Source organism: Quercus lobata, chromosome 2, assembly GCF_001633185.2.
Source record: "Quercus lobata isolate SW786 chromosome 2, ValleyOak3.0 Primary Assembly, whole genome shotgun sequence".
In the NCBI taxonomy this organism is placed as follows: Eukaryota; Viridiplantae; Streptophyta; class Magnoliopsida; order Fagales; family Fagaceae; genus Quercus; species Quercus lobata.
The window spans coordinates 15,922,507-15,941,637 of NC_044905.1; the positions used below are offsets into that span (position 1 = coordinate 15,922,507).

At 34.7% G+C, this 19,131-nt stretch overlaps 1 protein-coding gene across 1 annotated transcript; it reads right to left on the bottom strand.

The window, feature by feature from the left end:
* Positions 1–3,679: 3,679 nt before the first annotated feature.
* LOC115974717 (AT-rich interactive domain-containing protein 5-like) lies at positions 3,680–18,492 on the bottom strand. The gene is made up of 14 exons (XM_031095206.1): positions 18,002–18,492; positions 16,991–17,551; positions 16,737–16,870; positions 16,599–16,638; positions 11,334–11,386; positions 11,112–11,157; positions 8,659–8,748; positions 7,925–8,047; positions 7,743–7,794; positions 7,575–7,647; positions 6,784–6,850; positions 6,625–6,675; positions 5,420–5,512; positions 3,680–4,092 (listed from the first exon to the last, which is right to left on the bottom strand). The coding sequence occupies exons 2-14, from the start codon at positions 17,519–17,521 to the stop codon at positions 3,988–3,990; spliced, it is 1,458 nt and encodes a 485-aa protein (XP_030951066.1). The 5' UTR covers positions 17,522–17,551; positions 18,002–18,492; the 3' UTR covers positions 3,680–3,987.
* Between the last annotated feature and the right edge of the window lie 639 nt (positions 18,493–19,131).

A 19,131-nucleotide genomic window follows, 5' to 3' on the forward strand; every position in this document is an offset into this window, starting at 1 on the left:
TATCTATATTTTCGGACTCATCATCCGTTAGCTCTGGAGAGAAGTCTTCTAATACAACAATATGAGGGAAAAACTCTATAGTAACAGTTACATCATAACCATTGATATAAATGAGTAGGTAAATATCATGGATTCCATAATGACAAATAATGGAAAAGACTTAAAGTGAGATGAAGGGAGAGAGAGAGATCCTAGCTAGCGCAGCAAGATCATTGTGATGTTGTGGCATGCTCATGAATATGATATATGTAGTGAGTAGAGAGAATCATTTGTGAGAAGTATGAGTAATGAATGAGAGTGTATAGTAGTACTGCTGGAATGTTCTGCTAGGGCAAGTAAGTGTTTAAGAGTAGAGCTATGAGAAAGTATTTATGAGTTAGGAGTTGGGGAACTTAGTTTCTATGCTTGAAACTAAGAACTCAGAGGCTTTTTCAGAGCTTAGAGAAAGCTTTAGCAGAGAGGTTAAAGTAGAATCTTTTCTGGTGTATGTCTTAGTGTGTTGTTGGTTGTTGAAGCATTAATGGATAGTTCCATTTATATTAGGGTTTTAAGAGGGTGATTAGCAAATAATCTTTGCTAAATCTTCCTCAATCTCCAGAAAATCCTTAGAGAATTGTTCTTAAGATTTTTAGCTAAGAGTAGTAAGCTCAACTTTAGAAGGTTCTTGCTATTTTGGGTAATAACAGCTAGGTTTCTGGCTTTAGCATTGAATGTTGATTAGCCTGGGCTGATGGGATTAGAGCATACTTTAGGCTAATGATCTTGGTTATGCTGCAACTAGAATCAGAGTTTCCTAAGGCAGATTGGACCACCCCAAGTCAAGTGTCAACCTTGGAGCCCTTGCTGGGAACACTACTGGGATCCCTTTGGTGCTCTCCAAACCACATTTCCCTAAGTTTCCTCATTTGGGGTTCATGTGCTTGGTTTATGAACCAGAGAATACATATTTTTAGTATGAAAATGAGCTGATTTTATGTCGTTTCAGGAGCTTCACTGGTCTGGTCATGGCAGCTTTAGGTTCTTGACTGAATGAGCTGAAGGAGAAAGAAGTAACAGCTGGCTGAAGCTTTCCCAGCTTTCTATCTTATCGCCAGCTTTATGTCACTTGAGAAATGATGAGATTTCAGCTTGTGGAGAAAGGACTCATCCCCTGGTGGACACGTGTCTATTTTCTGATCTGATTAGACAAGTTGGGACCTGATGGGAAGGGGCTCCAGCTGTTCAATTGTTGCTGAAATTTGGCTGACCAGTTCACATGTTTTCCAATTGCTAAGATTTGTGTGTGGGCTGGTCTAACCCAGCTGGGCATTGTTTGATAAGCTTGCTTAGGCCTGGTTAACCCTACAAAATGAGTAGTTTTGCCATGGGTGATATTCATGGGCTTTATAGTTAGTTGATTATGGAAATAATAGACATAGTTCCCATAAAATTTTGTGAAAGAGATATTCTTTTGAGAGATGAGTAATTTGTATTTCCCATGAGTTAGGGATTTAACAAATGTTAAAATAATATTTGAATTTAGTAAATTTGTGCCAAATTACCATTTGGTTTTTTAGTATAAAGTAATTGTTTTTGCCAAAATGTTATTTTGGGCTTTGTAAGATAATTGTAAAAATGGTTTTGGGCTTTGTAAAATGGATGCCAAATTAGCATTTGGGCTTTTTATAAGAATAGTGTAAAGATAATTGCCAAATTAGTACTTGGGCTTTATGAAAGAGTTGCCAAAATAATATTTGGACTTTTATAAAATAGTGCCAAATTAGTATTTAGGCTTTGTAAGATAGTGCCAAATTAGTATTTGGGTTTTATAAAAATGATTTTGAGATTTTGTAAAGTATTACCGTGTAGCAAAGAGCTTTAGAGGTGCTGTGTAGTAACGGGCTTTGTAAATAGTGCCACATCGTAGCGGGCTTTGAATTTGCCACATTGTAGTGGGACATTGAATTAGCCACATCATAGTGGGACTTTTGAATTAGCCACATCGTAGTGGGACTTTAGGAAGTTTGGGCTTTCTTTGGGTTTTGCCCACAAGCCGAATGATGTTGGGCTTTGTGTGGAGATAATGTAATTTTGCGGCCCAATTTTGGTAGTGATATGATAAGCATTATTTGTGGAGAATTTAAGTTGGATGATATGTAGGATAGTGGGTAATATTTGTGAGAGGGCCTATGGCAATTTATGGGCTTGTATACGGAGTATTTGTAAAGATCCAATAACATGGAGAAGATTTGGGTAATATATATGGAAAATATTTATGTGGATTTTAAATAATATGTGGACTCATGTGGGTATTTTGTGAGTGGGCTAATAAAATCAAGACCCGAAAATTTGTACCTCAACAAAAGATAGACATAAATGCTCTATTTTATGAATATAAATCTTTAGTCTCATTTTTTGTGTTGTTCTACTTTACACTGTACCAATCATATCTTGTCCTGTATTTAATTTTTTTTTTTTCATTTTAAATTTTATTTATTTTACAGAAAAAGTCAAATAAATACATGACTAATTGTGATTAGTAGAGTATAAAGTAAATCAGTGAAACACAAAAAATAGGACAAATGATTTTTTTTTTATCCCTATTTTATTCATATTTTTCCATTGTCTAAAGAAATGTATATTGTACAAATTTGCCAATCTACACAACCCACCTAACGACCAGGATTTTCAACCAACCCACCGGTTTTAGTTAGGTTTTAGAGAATCATAGATCAGCTACGGGTTGGATTTTTTTCAACCTGCAATTAACAGTGAATTAAGAATATTGGACTCAACTTCGTATGACAACAATTATCATACAAGTTGCATACACTGGCTTCTAAATTTCCAAATTTCTTCAGTATTCTAATAATGGGGCTAAAAATCTCTAATAAATTACGTGGTGATAGGGAAGTATAAGCTTAATGTGCCCTTACCAAAGATTTTCAGACACTGTTTAGCCGTTTGGATGTTCTTAAACGGTAAAAATTGCAATCCAGCCCATATTATGAAGAGCCTAAAAATAGAGATTTTCTATTAACTTTGTCAAAATGTATGTATTTATAAAGCAAGCGATTTGATTTTGGGATAGCAAAAAATTGTTTTCTTCAACCATAAGATTTCCTTAACTTGTTATGGACTGGGCTCTTACTCAAACTGCCTTGCGAACGGAGCCAGCTCCAGCTCCATAATTAGTTGTCCAACAAATTAAGATCCCGTAGAGTTTTTTACTCTACCATAGGATTCTTAAAGTCTTATCTATTTTCCTCTCAAAAAGAGTCCTATCTATTTATTTAGATTTTACTGCATCAGCATTTAAAAAGTAATAATAATAATTGATAACTCACTTTTTTGGTATCCATTTAAATTAGTGATGATGTAACAAAATTCAATCCACTAATTTTAAAATTGTTAAGATTATCATAGGAATTCTATCCGAATATATTTAGAACTCTTGAGGATCTTAATATGTTGTCCAACATACCCTACCCTTTAGTTGTTATTTATTTGATTGGAAATTCTCTCTTTTTCCCCTTTCTTTTGGATAGAAAAGTTGCAGTGCCATAACCACCCCGGTCATGTCCGCGCGCGCACACACACAGGAAATGAGATTGGGCAATCACTGCAAAATTTCATCAGCATGGAGGCCATCACGGTGTAAGAAACCAACTCAAATTCCATGTTTCCAAGAACTAGTGCCTTCTTTCTACACTGATTTATTTAATCTTTTAACATAGTCACGGCCATTCGATGAAATGCTACAGCAGGGAAACCACAAATGAAACTAATAAAACATACTTCAATTTCATCAGTTCATGAGGCCATCTAAAACTGATCTGAGAAATGCACACAGAGAACTAAATTAGCCAATGCTTGAATTAATATAATTTGGTATTTTGAACAGATCTAACCAGGCCAAAATTAGTTCCAAACTAAACCTCCATGCCTCGATATCCTAAAATTAAATTCCTTCCCTGAAAATTGATTAACCGACCATTAGGGATTGGTTCAAACTGATCCCTGCTCAAAAGGGACACGTACAAAGAGTCGGCCATGCAGGCTAACAACAGCAGATGTCTGAAGTGGATCAATTCTCCCAGGTAAGCTAACCACCTGAAAACCACACCACAATAAAGTGTTTTAAAATAATATAAATACTGAGGGAAATAAATTAATCAGTCCTAAACATACCTAGATCAAATACTTCATAATTGCTTGGAAATAAACTCAAAGTAAGTTTTAATTGATTAGTCATATTTGCCCAATACAGGCAGGATTATTCTTTTAAATTTAATGCATAAACCTTCCCACATATTGGTGAGTGAGTTTTACATGTTTATAATTTAAAAACAAATATAAATATATTGGGGAGGGGGAGAAAGGGGTTAGAGAGAAACAAGGTGGGAATTGGGAGACAAGATCAGCCCTACAAAAAGTCGGGTGTAGAGAAAGAGAGGGAAACTAGACAAACTTGGCATGATGGCTGTAATTTGGAGGTGGTTTAGGAGAGGATCCCCTTTTCACATCTTGGATTTCCTCTCCAAGTCTTGAGAACCAAAGAAAAACAAAACACCAAAGAAGAAAAATGCACACAACAATGCAAAAGGAGTAATAGCTAAAAATAAAAAAATGAAAAAGGAATATACAAGAATGGAGAGGATAGCAGGTGGATACAGCACAAAACTTTGAAAGAAACAGGAAAAAAAAATAAGTAAAAAGATAACACCAAGGAGTCAACACCAAACAAAAGAAAAGGGATAAAAACCTAAGAGTCAAACACCTGATAAATTATTAAGTAAATGGGAGGACGTTCACGTGGTTCTCCCAACCAGTAAAATGAAGCTATTCCAGATCAACTTCTAATTTCAACGAGTCCACAGTCACTGAATACACAATTGTTTACTTGTATTGGTTAGATGATCCTACACCTAGGTCGCTTGGATTCAACACCAAGACATTGGGAAATTCCAACACAATTATATTCATCAAATCAAGCATAATAATATTAGCTTTTAATGCCAAGAGTCTGAATCTCAACTGGCATAGCACTTCTTGGTGTTTCCAATATAGACATCTAGGGTTCAAATCCCCCCTCCCCCAACTATTAAATTATTAAAAAAAACAACATTGATCTTCAAATAGGATTCCCCAACTACATACCAACTTTCGAACCAAGCAAGGAAAGGAAATTAGTCCTAAACCAAGTAGGAAAGCAAATAATTCTTTGACCAATTACATAAATGCAAATAAAAATTAAATCGTAGAAATTAAAATAATGTCTAATAAATCAATCGGTCCATGTCTAGCCGCATAAATTCCTCTTTACATTCTCCGTTCCCGAAACGGATTCTATCAAATATTTCACATTTTCTACATCCAGTGTCAGCAACAGCAGGTAGAACAATAAGTGGAGTTTCTTCTGTCAATGTCAGAGAAATACCTTTTTAAAGGGTGTAATGCCCCAAGGATTATCAAGCTGCTCCGGTTGACCAGTTATAACCAAACGTCCTGCTGGATCTGATTGAACTCGAACCTGCATGCACCAAAAATCAAGACTGGCCATAAGTACAAGAGACTAAGTAGTACATGTGATAACATGATACAAATAAGGAATATAGGATTCTGAAATAGAAAGAAACAAAATAGATTTGGAGTATGGAAAATGATGAACCAAAAGATTTGGACATTTATCATGCTGCACTACCAGATCTATAGAATAGAATTTAAAGCAAGACTATTGGTTCTCAAAAAAAAAAAAAATTCAACTGAATCTAACATATTTTCATAAAGAAAAGTATAGAGTGATCCCATCACCATAAATATATAAGAGCAACCAATCTAACATGTTGCTTTCTTTAGAAATGAAGATGCATAGACTGAAAATAAAGGCAGTAAGTAACACCATTAATAATGATATCATCATATCAACAAAGTGCACATGCAAATCCAGTCACATGTGATAAGTGATGGGTACCACCAATTTTTATACTATGTGTGAAAGTTCATAAACAAATGGAATGGAAATGAATGGGGATTTGTTTTCTCTTTTCTGGTATGTTTGGGAGTTAAGAAAAGAAAGAAAGAAAATCAAATAAATATTTTTTTTTTACTATTATGCCCCTTATATTTTATTTGTGTTCTAAAGAAATGAAGGGGGGGGGGGGGGGGGAATACATGATTTCTCCTCAATTGATGAGGAGAACAGATCATTCCACCCACTTTTAGGCAACGAACATATAAGGGAATGGAATGGGCATTCTCTCATAGTAAGTCCATTACTTCCCACAAAATTCTAAAATAAATGGAAAATTCCTTAAAATCCATCCCCCCAACCACACAAAAAAATTTAAAAAAAAACTGTTGTATGATTTTTTATTTAAATATACACTGATAAGATTAGTACTAAACACAATGGATCACACAGTGTTGATATCAATGGTCTTATTTACCGATGTATGATTGTAATGGGGTCATCCAAAATATCCAAACAACTTCAAAATCTGTATCTGCCGTATATAAAATTAACTTTGTGAATACCAGTGGCAACAACAGGCCGTTTGTCATTATAATTAAGTATATTATAAATAAATAAATAAAGCACCAAATAGAAGAATAAGACAGAGGATATCACTAAAGAATGTGTACCTCCTCACGTAGTAGCCCAGGGACTAGTGCATATACCTCAAAGCAATCTTTCTGAGCAGAGATACAGTGGAAGTAGTCAGGATCCCAACATAATATACCCAGCAATTTTATCATTTTTAGTAGCACTAATATTACAAAAGATAAAGCAAACACACTTACAGTTTCCCGCACATTAATCTTCACCCAATCAGCTGGGGGTCCAACATCAACAACTGTCGTGATCAATCTACCAAATGAAAACCATCAGCCTTGATTTAATTAGGTTACACCAAAGGAGATTACTATGAAACATTATTGTGTATGCTTTTTTTTGAAAAATAGGACAGTTGGGATTTTTTTTATTTGTTGGTGGGAAGGGAGGGGGGGGCTGTTACATATTCACTTGAGCCTTGAGTAGCATACATAGTTGCATATTGACCCCCCACCCCCTCTCATGACACAAGGATGGCAGTGACCTTAATGAATTTAACACATTATGGCCTTTATATGAGGTAAAAGAGCTCTGAGATCATCCTTAAAGACTTAGAGCCAAACACACAAAAGTTACTTTTCCTTGTATTCTAATTTATTTTTTGAGGCCTTAAAATACACACAAAGAAAGATCCTTGACTGATTTTATGCATCAAATCAATTCAGTGCTTAGCATTCACATTCCATAGAGGAATTTTTTTCACCAGTAAGGTACCTCTAACTTAATGTGTAACAACAAAAAAGATATGCAATGAACGCTTATACATGATTTTTTTGTAATGGCAGTACATAAGATGATTCAAGACACCATAAGAAGAAAAATCAGTTGCTACAAAGAAATCATATTACAAAATGATTAAATGACCCAGTAAACACCTGTCAACACCCTCAAATAAACTGTCCAAATTACATACAATCTAGAAATAGGGGAAACCAACTTTTTAAAGAAGAAGGAAAAGAAAAAAATTCGGAGACTTAACTGCTTATCTGCTTCAACAATTGCAGCTTTCTCAGCATGCTCCAGACCAGTCGATGTCTTGTGTTTGAGTGAACCTGGCTCATAATAGCAATACAAATGGAGAATACAGTTTAGCATAAAATAAAGGTTGACAAAAAAGATCTGTTTTAGTAGGGACTACGGAGCATACCGATACTTTTGAGATTCTTTTCACGCTTTAGTGTAGAATTTAAGTTCTTGTCCTGTCCAGAGAAATAAAAAAATAAAAAACCACCATTGTACTGCATTGGATAATGCACAAATTTGCTACAAGTACAAAAAATAAAAAATTTAACAATAATAACAAGCTAGGCTTTAAAGTTTTTAACAGACCTTAATAATAGGCTCAGCAACCTCACCATATCCAAGAAGACGCTGTGAGTGCCAACCTTGCATTGCACGAGCTGCAGCATCCCGTCGTGCCCTACCTGATCCGGGAGGTTGGTAGCCACCTCCCTGAAGAAAGGGAGTTAAAGTTATGAAGAAAGAGGAATTGGTTAAATAAAAAATTTCCAGTGGGAAAATCAACACATATACATACATAGACATGCATGGGACAAAGAGTGAGGAATATAAGTAGTAAACTAGTTGACTTTTTTTTTTAACTAAAAAAAATCTAGTTCAATAGGTTCTAGGTCAGATCCCCACTATAAAAGTTAGCTAGTAGAATACCTTCACTCTTCTTATTAAGGACTATAAGTTTGTCAAGGACTTTTATAATTTTCTCAAAACCACGCATTCTATATTGGTGTAAGCAATCATCATTTTATGCTTATTGACTTCCTAATAAACAGGGAAGAACTAGTGCTACATGCACTCAACCCATACACTGGCACACGCCAGTGCCATATCTACCACCTAGCAAAGTAAACATAACATGTTGCAGTACTGGTGGGCTCTAAAAGAGATAAATCCTCTTTTTCAACATAGGGATTTTTCTTTCTTTTTGTGAGGGGGGGTGGGGGTGTGTGTGGGGGGAGACATTAGTTGCATGACTTGCGTCTAAGAGTCTGGGGGCCCAAAAACAAAATTCTAAAGAATTAAAATACAGAGAAACTATATTCTACCTCCTTTTCAACTCTTGCAGATGGAGGGAGGGATCCAGCGAGTTGAAGCTCACCAGTTTGCCTCTTATTCTTTTCATATTCCAAAAGTGCCTGCACAAAATGAAAATAATGAGGGAAAAAAAAGACAGGATCAAATCATGCAAATTGTTTCAAAGATAGCAACTTGATATGATGACTGAGACACACTTTGTAAAATATAGAGCTAAGAAATAGACTGTAATGATAACGGTTTCATTTTCATTGCTGTCCAAATTCCCTGTGACAACATAACTTTTAATCCATTCAAGCTTGATGCAATCCTATATGATTTAGAGAATAAATGAATTTAAGAAGGTAAATATGAGAGTAAGTTCATACTAATTAGCAAGAACACCCACATTCAACCCCTGAAAGAAAGGGAGAGAAAAAATCGCAAACATTAGGTGCAATTTCATTCATTCATTGACAAAATGCTACAATTTAAACTTCAGCACATCTTTAAATAATATAACATAATTTTGTCCTAGCAAAGACGAAATGACAACCGCTAATTCAGATTTAACTTAATGGTTTGAAATCTATCCTAGATTATTCACGACCAATTAAAGTGGCGTAACTTATTATTGGTCACATGGCTCACACAAAATTCACATGAAAACTTAAGAGCCTAATATAAATATCAAGCTTTAAGACACAAAACAACCACTAAAGTGGCATTTGGTACGGGGAATTCACGTTACTCCTGGCATCCAGATTCTTGGAAATGTGATGCCTTGTAATCTAGATGCTTAGGAATATAACCATTCCTATGTTTGGTTTAATTGAAAATCTAATAAGATTCCTAGGAATGTGAAATTATAATGTTTAGTTTATTCTTAGGAATCTTAACTAAATTATTTATTTTACCCATTCCATTCTTAGATTTGTAAATCCAATATAATTCTTTAAAAAATAATAATAATAATCTTCCTCTAAATAAATAATAAAAAACAAAATATAAACTATAAATTATGACAAATTCATTAAAACTATAGTCTAAAAGAAAAAAAGATGAATATATCGACAGAGTTATCTATCCTATTGTTTTGGCAGGAAGAGATAAAGACAAAGGAAAAGATATTAATGATTTGTTTTATATTTTATCTTAATTACTTAAATGATAAGAAGAAAGGGTTAAAATTGTCAATTTATAAAAAATACAATTTCCTTTAAGCTTGGGAATCTGGATACCCACCTGTTTTAAAGGAAATCCACATTCCTACTGAAAGGGGGTTAAAGGGGGAATCCAAATTCCCCCGATATCTGATTCCCTAGTGTGATTTGCAACCAAACATGGAAATCTTTAAACATTCCTGAGAATCCTAAAACATTACCCCATAACAAACGCCACATAAAAGAAGCCAAGATTGATCACACTAGCTAACTTATGGACTTCTAGGCTTCCTTTAGATGCTCAACCTAGGAAGCACCTGCACGGATATAGGCACAGGTAAGGTATGGCGACGCAAAAATCTTTGGAAAAAGTAGGACACAGGTATAGTGGGGATACATATATTGATTAATTAATTTTATACCCTATTAAATGTTATCACATGAAAGGAAAACAAAACAAAGAAAGTAAAAAGAAATAGGTTAAAATGCAAAACCTACCCTCTAAATTTTACCACTTATTATTTATTTCTTAATTTTAAAAAATTTTAAAAAAAATAAAAATAAAAATAAAAAATAAACAGAATTTAAAATAACCAAACAATGTCGTCCCTACCTCTCATAAGAAGAACACAAAATAGAAACCCCAACACCAAAATCCCTAGCCTAACCCTTTATCTACGAGGGAGAAAAAGGGAGAAGAAGACTGAGAGACTGAGAGGGAGAGACAAATCAAGAGGTGGAGGAGATCGGCGTGAGAGAGCGAGACTGAGAGAAGGAGAGAGATCGAGAGAGAGGAAACTGATTTTGGGTGTTAGGGATGCTCTCAAAACCCAGCATTTCAGGTTAGGATTTTTACTCCTTTTTTTCCCCCTCTCCTCGCCATGTCCGATTATTTTAAATAAAATAAAATAAAAATGGAAGGACAAACATGCAGCCATGTCCCAGGCATTCATCGTGTCCCGTAGGTGTACAACACTGGCACAACAAGCAAATTGCTGTGTCCGTGCTTTCTAGTGCTCAGCGTGCTTTATATCAACATTTCACTACAACAAGATTTCCATACTCAATTAAATATCAACTTTATTCAAACATCTACACCATTTTCAAACTGTGTTTGAGAGAGAGAGAAATAAAACTAAAATCATAAATGAGAATTTCCAACATAAATACCTAAACCATTACAAACCCCTATATTAAATTTCCCCTTGCCTAAAAAAAATTCAAAAGTGCAGTCATCACTGTGATGATGGTCTATCTGCCAAGTCATGCATTGCCAAAAGAAAGATGCATAATTGATTATGATTTAACTCAACAGACATTACCTTCTCGTAAAAAATGCGGAATGTCCAAGAGACTGTTGTACAGGTCCTGAAAGAGAGGGATAAGTTCATGGAAAGAATTATGGGAAAATATTAACTTTGGTAAAGCTAACAAACCCAAACATATAAAGAACAGCTACAGCAAAACAATGAAACTTCCATATATGAAAGCCATGCGATTTGTGAATGATTTATTAGAAAACAATTGTCCAAGCCGTTCCTTACTTGGGGGGATGGAAAGACTCTCCTACTTGCCGCCACAACTTGGATGCAGTCACCTACAGATACCCACAAAGTGAAAGAAGCTTTGTTAAATTATGGTAGCATAACTTATTATTCTAGTATTAAAACATTTAATCACAAAACAATTAGTCCAGCATGAGAGTTGCATCAAAGCTTCAAATTTAATTCATCAAATTTATAATATTTGAACTCAAACCAGGGTTCAGCCAAGTTTTGAACATTCTTAAAGGCCACAGTAACTAAAATAAAGGAACGTAGGTGAGGACTGGGATGCATCATTTGTTAATGATATGTAACACTGTACAAATTACATAAAAATAAAACAAAACAAACATTCATGTATACCAGAGATACCCATAAGCATGTATGCTAACAGGAATTTACCTAATAGCAACAGCAATCAAGCCTTAGTCCCAAAAATTTTGGAGTCGGCTATGGATCCTCAACAAATAAGTCAGGGTCAACCACATGTATTCTTTCTCTACCATTCTATTCTATTCGAAGTCATACTCTGTTATTTTCTTAATTGACATGTCCTTTTTACTACTTCTACAAAAGTGATTTTCTGTCTTCCTCTACCTTTTTTTTGTTCTCTCAACTTGAATTAACTCACTCTTTCTCAATGCTACATTAATAGCTCTTCTCTAAACATGACCAAACTAAAAAAATTACTCATTTTTGTAAAACCCAATCAAATCTCATAAGAGGATGTTTGGCATATCAGAGAACCTAGCCAACAAGAAAAAAAATTAACCAATTTAAATTAGTTTTCAGTTTGGGAACACTTTAGATTCAAAAAATTAATTCAAAATTAGACCAGATGTATTCCCATGAAAAACTAGATCTAAATTTGGTTTTTTCAAATGCACATTCCCTCTAAAAATTGAGTTTTTAAATTTTGGTGTTTTCACATGCATATTTAAAAGGGGCACACACACACTAGTTTTAGTAAGTTTGGAACTTTCACATACACAATCCCACTAAAATTAGTTCTAAGCTAAGTCTTGACAAAATTGAAATTGTTTTATTTTTGCTTTACTGCTTATATCAAAATTGAACTAGTTTTGTGATTTGCCAAACGCCCCAAAATTTTTACTTAATAGGATTTCAACTTGAGCTCAAAATTCCACAAAACGAAAAATAAGAGCAATCGCACCAGTCAGTGCAAAATAGAAAAAGTTACAAATTTTACGCATTTTTGCTCAAAAACTACCCACATCAGTCTATCTAAAACACTGTTTATATGCAAAATTGCTACAGTAACCATGCATATATGCACAGTTACTGTAACTTTCTATAAGATTTTTTTTCTCTCTCCTCTCCCTTGCCTTGTCAGACTCTCTCTCACCCACTCTTCAATGCCGCCAAGAAGAAGAAGAAGCCAACTGCCAACATCCATCCACCATCACAACTAACCAACCACCACCACCACCACACAACCAACCCATTACAACGTCAATTAATCCAAACACAATCAACCCAAAATTAATGAAAATCATCACAAACCCAACTTAAAATCAACTTAAAGCAAAATCAACTCAAAATAAAACACAACAGAAAACCCATTTGGCAAAATACAAATCAACCCAAGCTTGCCACCGCCATGAGAGAGAGAGTGTGAGTGTATTGAGCCATGGAGGCTTGGTAGAGAGATTTTTTTCAGATTTGAAGAGAGCACCGATTTGATAGAGAAAGAGAGGGGGAGAAAGAGAAAAATTTTTTAAAAAATGAAAAAGCAGAAGAAGAAAGAAAGAATAGCAAAAGAAAAAGAAGAAGAAGAAAGAAAGAAGATGCTGAAGAAGAAAAATCGTAGAAGAAGAAAGAAGGAGAAGAAGAAAGAAGAAAGTAGAAAGAAGAAGGAGAACAAGAAAGAGAGAAAGTGTTCAGAGAAGTGATGTGTGGTAAGGTGGTGGGGCCGTTTATGGGCGAGGGAAATAATATAAAAAATGTGAAAAAGTATTATTTTAATAAAAGAGGGTGTATTATAGATAATCTGATGCGGGTGTTTTTGCAAATTGATTGCATAAAATAGAAAAAGTAGGTTTTTATTGTAAAATAGAAGGATACTTTACACCTACTAATGCGGTTGCTCTAAGACTCAATTCCATAATCATCAATGTTAATGAAATATACATAGCAAAAGGAAAAGGCAAATATAAATTATATATTCTTAAATATTGCAAATGTAAAGAGAGAGAGAGAGAGAAAAAATTCATACTTGTTTCACACAAGTGAGACCAGCAATATATTGCAAGAGCAGCTTTTGTTACTACAAGTGGGTGCTACAATTTAAAAAGGACAAAACCAACGTATCCAAATCATTCAAAAGCCAAAGAAATCGTTCCCAAGTTTGCCTCATTTAAATTAGAAAAACGCTTGGATTTTCTAATCACAAACCAGTCAATCTGTTGAGCAGTCTAGCACAAACCATTGGAGATATAAATATGCACCTCCATATGTAACCGAAAATGTCTTTTAGATGTAAATGTAGGTTAATATCTCTGTAGCCTCATCATATGCAAACCTTCATTAATTATTAAATTACTATAGTAATTATGCTCAAAAGGCATCTTCTTCCCTTGTAAGAGCAAGGTAGGTAAGCTTGCAAGTTCATGACCCACAAGGTGCAAGTGTAACTTATCAATAAAAAACAAATTATTATTAATATAGTAATAGCTTTTGAATGCTTTTCAAGATGCAGATTGCATATAAACTATGTTCCTTCAAGTATCCAACATTTACTTAAAACAAAAAAAAAAAGTCTGTTATGCAAATGACTTCATCACAAATCAAGTCACTGGTGCAACTTTTCCAGAATTGCAATCAATGAAATTCCTTTAACGGTATCTTTTACAAACATTTGAATCAATACAGTTTGGGATGTTCACTTCTAGGTAAGATGTCAGTCTCCTTCAAAAACAACATCTCACATAAATTGAAACGGCTATAAAATACTCTATTACAAACAGAATCTTCTCTCAGTTAACTACTTATGAATATATTTGTCTATTCCTCCAGCTATGAAGGTTCTAAGGGAAAACAAAAGATAACATAGGATTTAAAATGGAAGACAATCAAAGAAAAATCAACACCAGATTTGTGCTATCCAATATTTGCATAAAAAAAATGAGGTAATCCCCAAAGAGATTTGGTATTTGAACCAAAAATTCTGAATCATAAATTTTGAGAGTTGTAATTACAGTGAGCAAAAGGGGGTCTACTAGGAAAGATCTATGCTGAATTTGGTAGATAAAATATATATATATATATATATATCAATGGATAAACACTTAACCATCCTTCTAATTTTGATGGCATGAATAAATATAAATCTGTTTTAACAATCTAATATCTTGTGCATACAATCTACGGTTTAAGGTTATAAGAATTGATAATACATACTGCACTAAACTTAAGCCACCTCATTAATATCTCATAGCCCCTGATGTCTTAAACCAAGATATTCTCACCAATATGATCACATTCATATGATCAGTTTGAATTCTCAAAAACATGGTGATATTCCAAAACAGGTGACACCAGTTACTTTATCTACATTGGAAACATTACCAGTTACCATCAAAAGTAAAAAAGGTAAAACTAACACCTCAAAATGTAAGAGTACCGATCAAGCAAATGTAGACATTCCTGCTTTCTGCTTTTGATTTGATAATCTCTAATAACTATTTCACTTCCGTATTTGTTTCTCTACACAAGATAAAGCAGTTATATTTTGAATAAGAATTTAATCCAGTTGTTTGAATCTTAAATAATAAATACTATACGATACACAAACTACAAATTGTGTTAGAATTCAACTGAATTTGCACTAGTTACCAAGTTAGGTCCAAACTACCACTATCCTCTTTTTTATCATTATCCTCATAGAAAAACATTCCTCCCACTAAGCACTCAAGCAGCATAACAGACCTACTCAGCAAACCTGCACCAGAACTCAATGGCGCTAGGCTGTGTGGGCAATAAATCCATAGTAGTCCTTACCATATTCCCTGGCCTCCCAGTTTGCAGGGACTCATCATCTGCCATCAAAAACCCCCTTAAACACTTTCACTCAAAAATCCCTTCTTGCTCTTATTGCTCAACATCTACGGAAAGTAAGAACAAGCCTAAAATAGTTATTCAACACTGCACCCATTTGATCTGAATACCAAAGTCCACCAAAAATAGATATGGACGAGCCAAAGCAACGTGCTTTTGATTGTCTCTTCTACTGGCTTTTATAATATGACAATCTATTGAAGCATTGGAATAAATTTGAGCGATTATGATTGCTAAAAATTTGTGGAATATGAAGAAATGGTAATAATGACTGAATTGGATCATTTTGTATTGAGTTCCACACAATGCAAATGGACAGAATTTAATTTAATTTAATTTTGTTCCAAACAAATGAACTGAAAAGCTAATTATTTCAACAAATTTGTATTAATTCAACATCCATTCAATCCTATCAATATCTGGTTCCCAATGGAAGAAATAAAATCTGAAGTTTTTGACAAAAGGAAAGAGTAATTACTCTCTTTTTTCCTTGGCTTCTTTTTATATCTCTTAACAAGCCAATTATACAATTTTTTATAATCCTCTAAAGAGTTACCACATTGACTGTATATGCTTGGTCAATTTTTTCAATTAAGATTTAACATTTATCACTTACCTAACGCATAGAGTTAGAAGCAATTAATTTTTCAAATATGCATTTGGATGCTAATTGCTTATTTGTTAAAATTACTATAGAAAAAGGGGGGGATTTTTTTTTTTGTGGGACCCACCAAAATAAGCTCAAAATGCCCAAAACGCTACCTTTTTTCTTTTGCACTTGCTAGGCCATATATCAACTATGTAACCAGTTGAATCTATGCCTATCACACTGCACTCCAGATTAAGTAGCAACAACAACATTTAATGTATCATTACTTCACATCCTAGATTGATAGTGATTTGTACATGGCAAATGCATTTTTTTTATGTATTATTAAATATATGCCTCATTTGCATTAAATCTGTTACAATCTGTTTCATTATTAAATATAGGCATCACTTGCATTAATCTGTTTGAATCAGTATCATTATTAAGTGGTTTTTCTGAAAATAACCAGAATACATCTATTTAGGAAAGCACTGCAATTTTACTTGCGATTGCCTGCTGAAGCTCAAAACAACAAACAGCAGCTGTACAAGAGCCTGAAATATATAAATAATTAATAACATAGGAAGATGAGTGCATACCAGCTCGTAGCCGCCCAATCTAATAACAGCTCTCCATAACCTACAACCATAAAAAGCATGCATACAGCAAGTATGTAATAAAAGTAACACCAAACACAAAAATCCCAGATTCAAAAACAATCATCATCAGAAACTTACTTAAGGCAATTTAGTGGCTCTCCATAAAATTTAGGGGCTTTAAATTCCAAAGCATTCTCCCTATGGAAACGCTCCAGCTCCTTCATGAATGCAGCTTGATCCTGTGGCGTCCCCCATTCATCGGCCTCAGACATCTGCACATCAAGCACAAAAATACATAATATGCTCAAAGACTCAAAATTTACCACTACTCCAATCCGTTAATTTAACAATCAAATGAATTTGGGCATCGGGATTTCACTTGGGAGGAGTACCTCTACATCACTCAACCACAAATTCTTATTCTGTGCCACTGGGGTCGAGTATTCCACAGCAGAAACAGGTGCAGCAGGCGCTTCAAGATGAATTTCAATGCGGCCATCAGTGCCATTGCTGCTTTTATTCCCTACCGGTTCCTTTACATCAGCAGCACCGTTGCTTTTATTCTCTACAGGCTCCTTAACATCAGCGGCGCCATTGCTTTTATTTTCTACCGGGTCCTTAACATCATCACCGTCAATTTTCTCATCCTCAGCCATAACCTCATCGTCAGGAGCAGCATCAACCATAACCTGATCATCACTACTACCCAATTCAACACTCTTATTCTCCTCCTCCACCACCTCATTAGCCCCAACAACTTTATCCGAGTTCCCATTTTCGCTAGGGTTTTGATTTTCCTTAGAGACAGTAGAATCATCTTGCTGTGGCTCTTGCTGTTGAAGTTGAACTTCAACATTCGCATCCACAAGGTCGATATCAGAATCTTTGGCCATATTTTGATCCAACTTTTCGTTATCTTCCATTTCCCCTTATACGGTTTCTACAGTACGAAACTGAAAATATATATATATATATATAAATTATATATTACATTATAATTTAACTGTAATAAAATACATTACTGTACCGTTGCTGGCAAAATAAAATAAACGCATAAATCAAGAAAACGACATTCATTGATCCACCAAATAAATAAAAAACAAAGACTAAAGTATTTTTTACAGTTCCGCCTTTTTTGATAAAAAGCCACCGAAAATCGAAACCCTAGTTCCCCGTTTGGTCTCTGATACAATAAGGTGAAAAAGATAAATGCTTTTAACAAAAAAAAGGAAACAAGAGCCAAATTTTGAGTGCTTTGACTTCGTTTCCCTCTTTTTTTTTTTCTCCATAGCCAAACAGAGCTTCGAATGAGTTTAAAAAAGGCGATAAGAAAAAAACAAAAAACAAAAAAAAAACGGTTATTAAAATTCTAAAGAAAAACGAGGGTGAAAATGAAAGCTTGCCTGTGCAGGGAGTGATTCTAAGGGCGCATCAGAGGAAAAGCTTTTTTTCTCGAGAAAGAAGAAGACGAAGAAGCAAGCGCACCTTCCAGTTCAAACGGCGTCGTCTTAGGGTTTTGGCAGTTAAGAGAGAAATGCAGGTATAGGGAGTGTGAAACGTGAAAGATGAGAGAGAGAGAGAGAGAGAGAGAGTACAGTAATAAAAGTGGGGTTTTGTAATTGTGAGAGAATTCTTATCTAGAAGAAGAATAGATAGAAAGTAACGTGTTCATGGCATGTACGGTACAGGTGGATTTTGAATTGCCGGTGTGTGGAGAGAGAAAGAGAGAGAATTTAAAAAGACGAATCGAGGCCGCAGAAACCCACGGCGGTCAGAGCGTGTCTCTGCTGCCTTTGGAGCTCAAAATTGCCTTTGACTCGACGCACTGATTAACACCTGTACTTTATTTAATTATAGACCGAAATGACCATATTAATGTCCCTTTTACCATAACACTCACTGTATTATTACCCATTTGGAGTGTTTGTATGCGAGGTCATATATGCACTCAAACCGAGTATGGTATAGAGCGGCTCCATGAGACCATCCTGTCATCGGTGAGATCCACGACAAAGGATCCACAAGTTTTTATTGGGGTTATTATGAAATTGTCTTATAAGATAAATTTTCAAGGGGACATTTAACTTATTATGTTTAGGGGTTTGTTTGGATACCGCTTATTACTGAAAATTGAAAATCTTGTAGCAAAATAATTTTTAAATGTGTGAATAGTGCCGTGGACTTAGTTTTAAATAAAAAATTGCTAAAATCCGTACTTGCGGGTCCTGTGAACAGTGCACGGGACCCACAAAAAAAAATGCAGACACAAGTCTGCTTTCCTTTTCAGTGCAATCCAAATCCAGCCTAGATGGAGGAATGTGAGAAAAGAAGATGATTGGAATGAACTAAATGTTCTATTTACATATTTATGATGATGAGGCTTCAATCTTGTGCATTGGAACATTGGATAGGCCACAAGACTGACATGTAGCCAATTTTAAAGACGCATCATGTTTGTATCGTGTTTAGAGACATTTAGTATGTCACTAAACTAAATGGAAGTCAAACCATGTTCACAATCTATATGTATGTC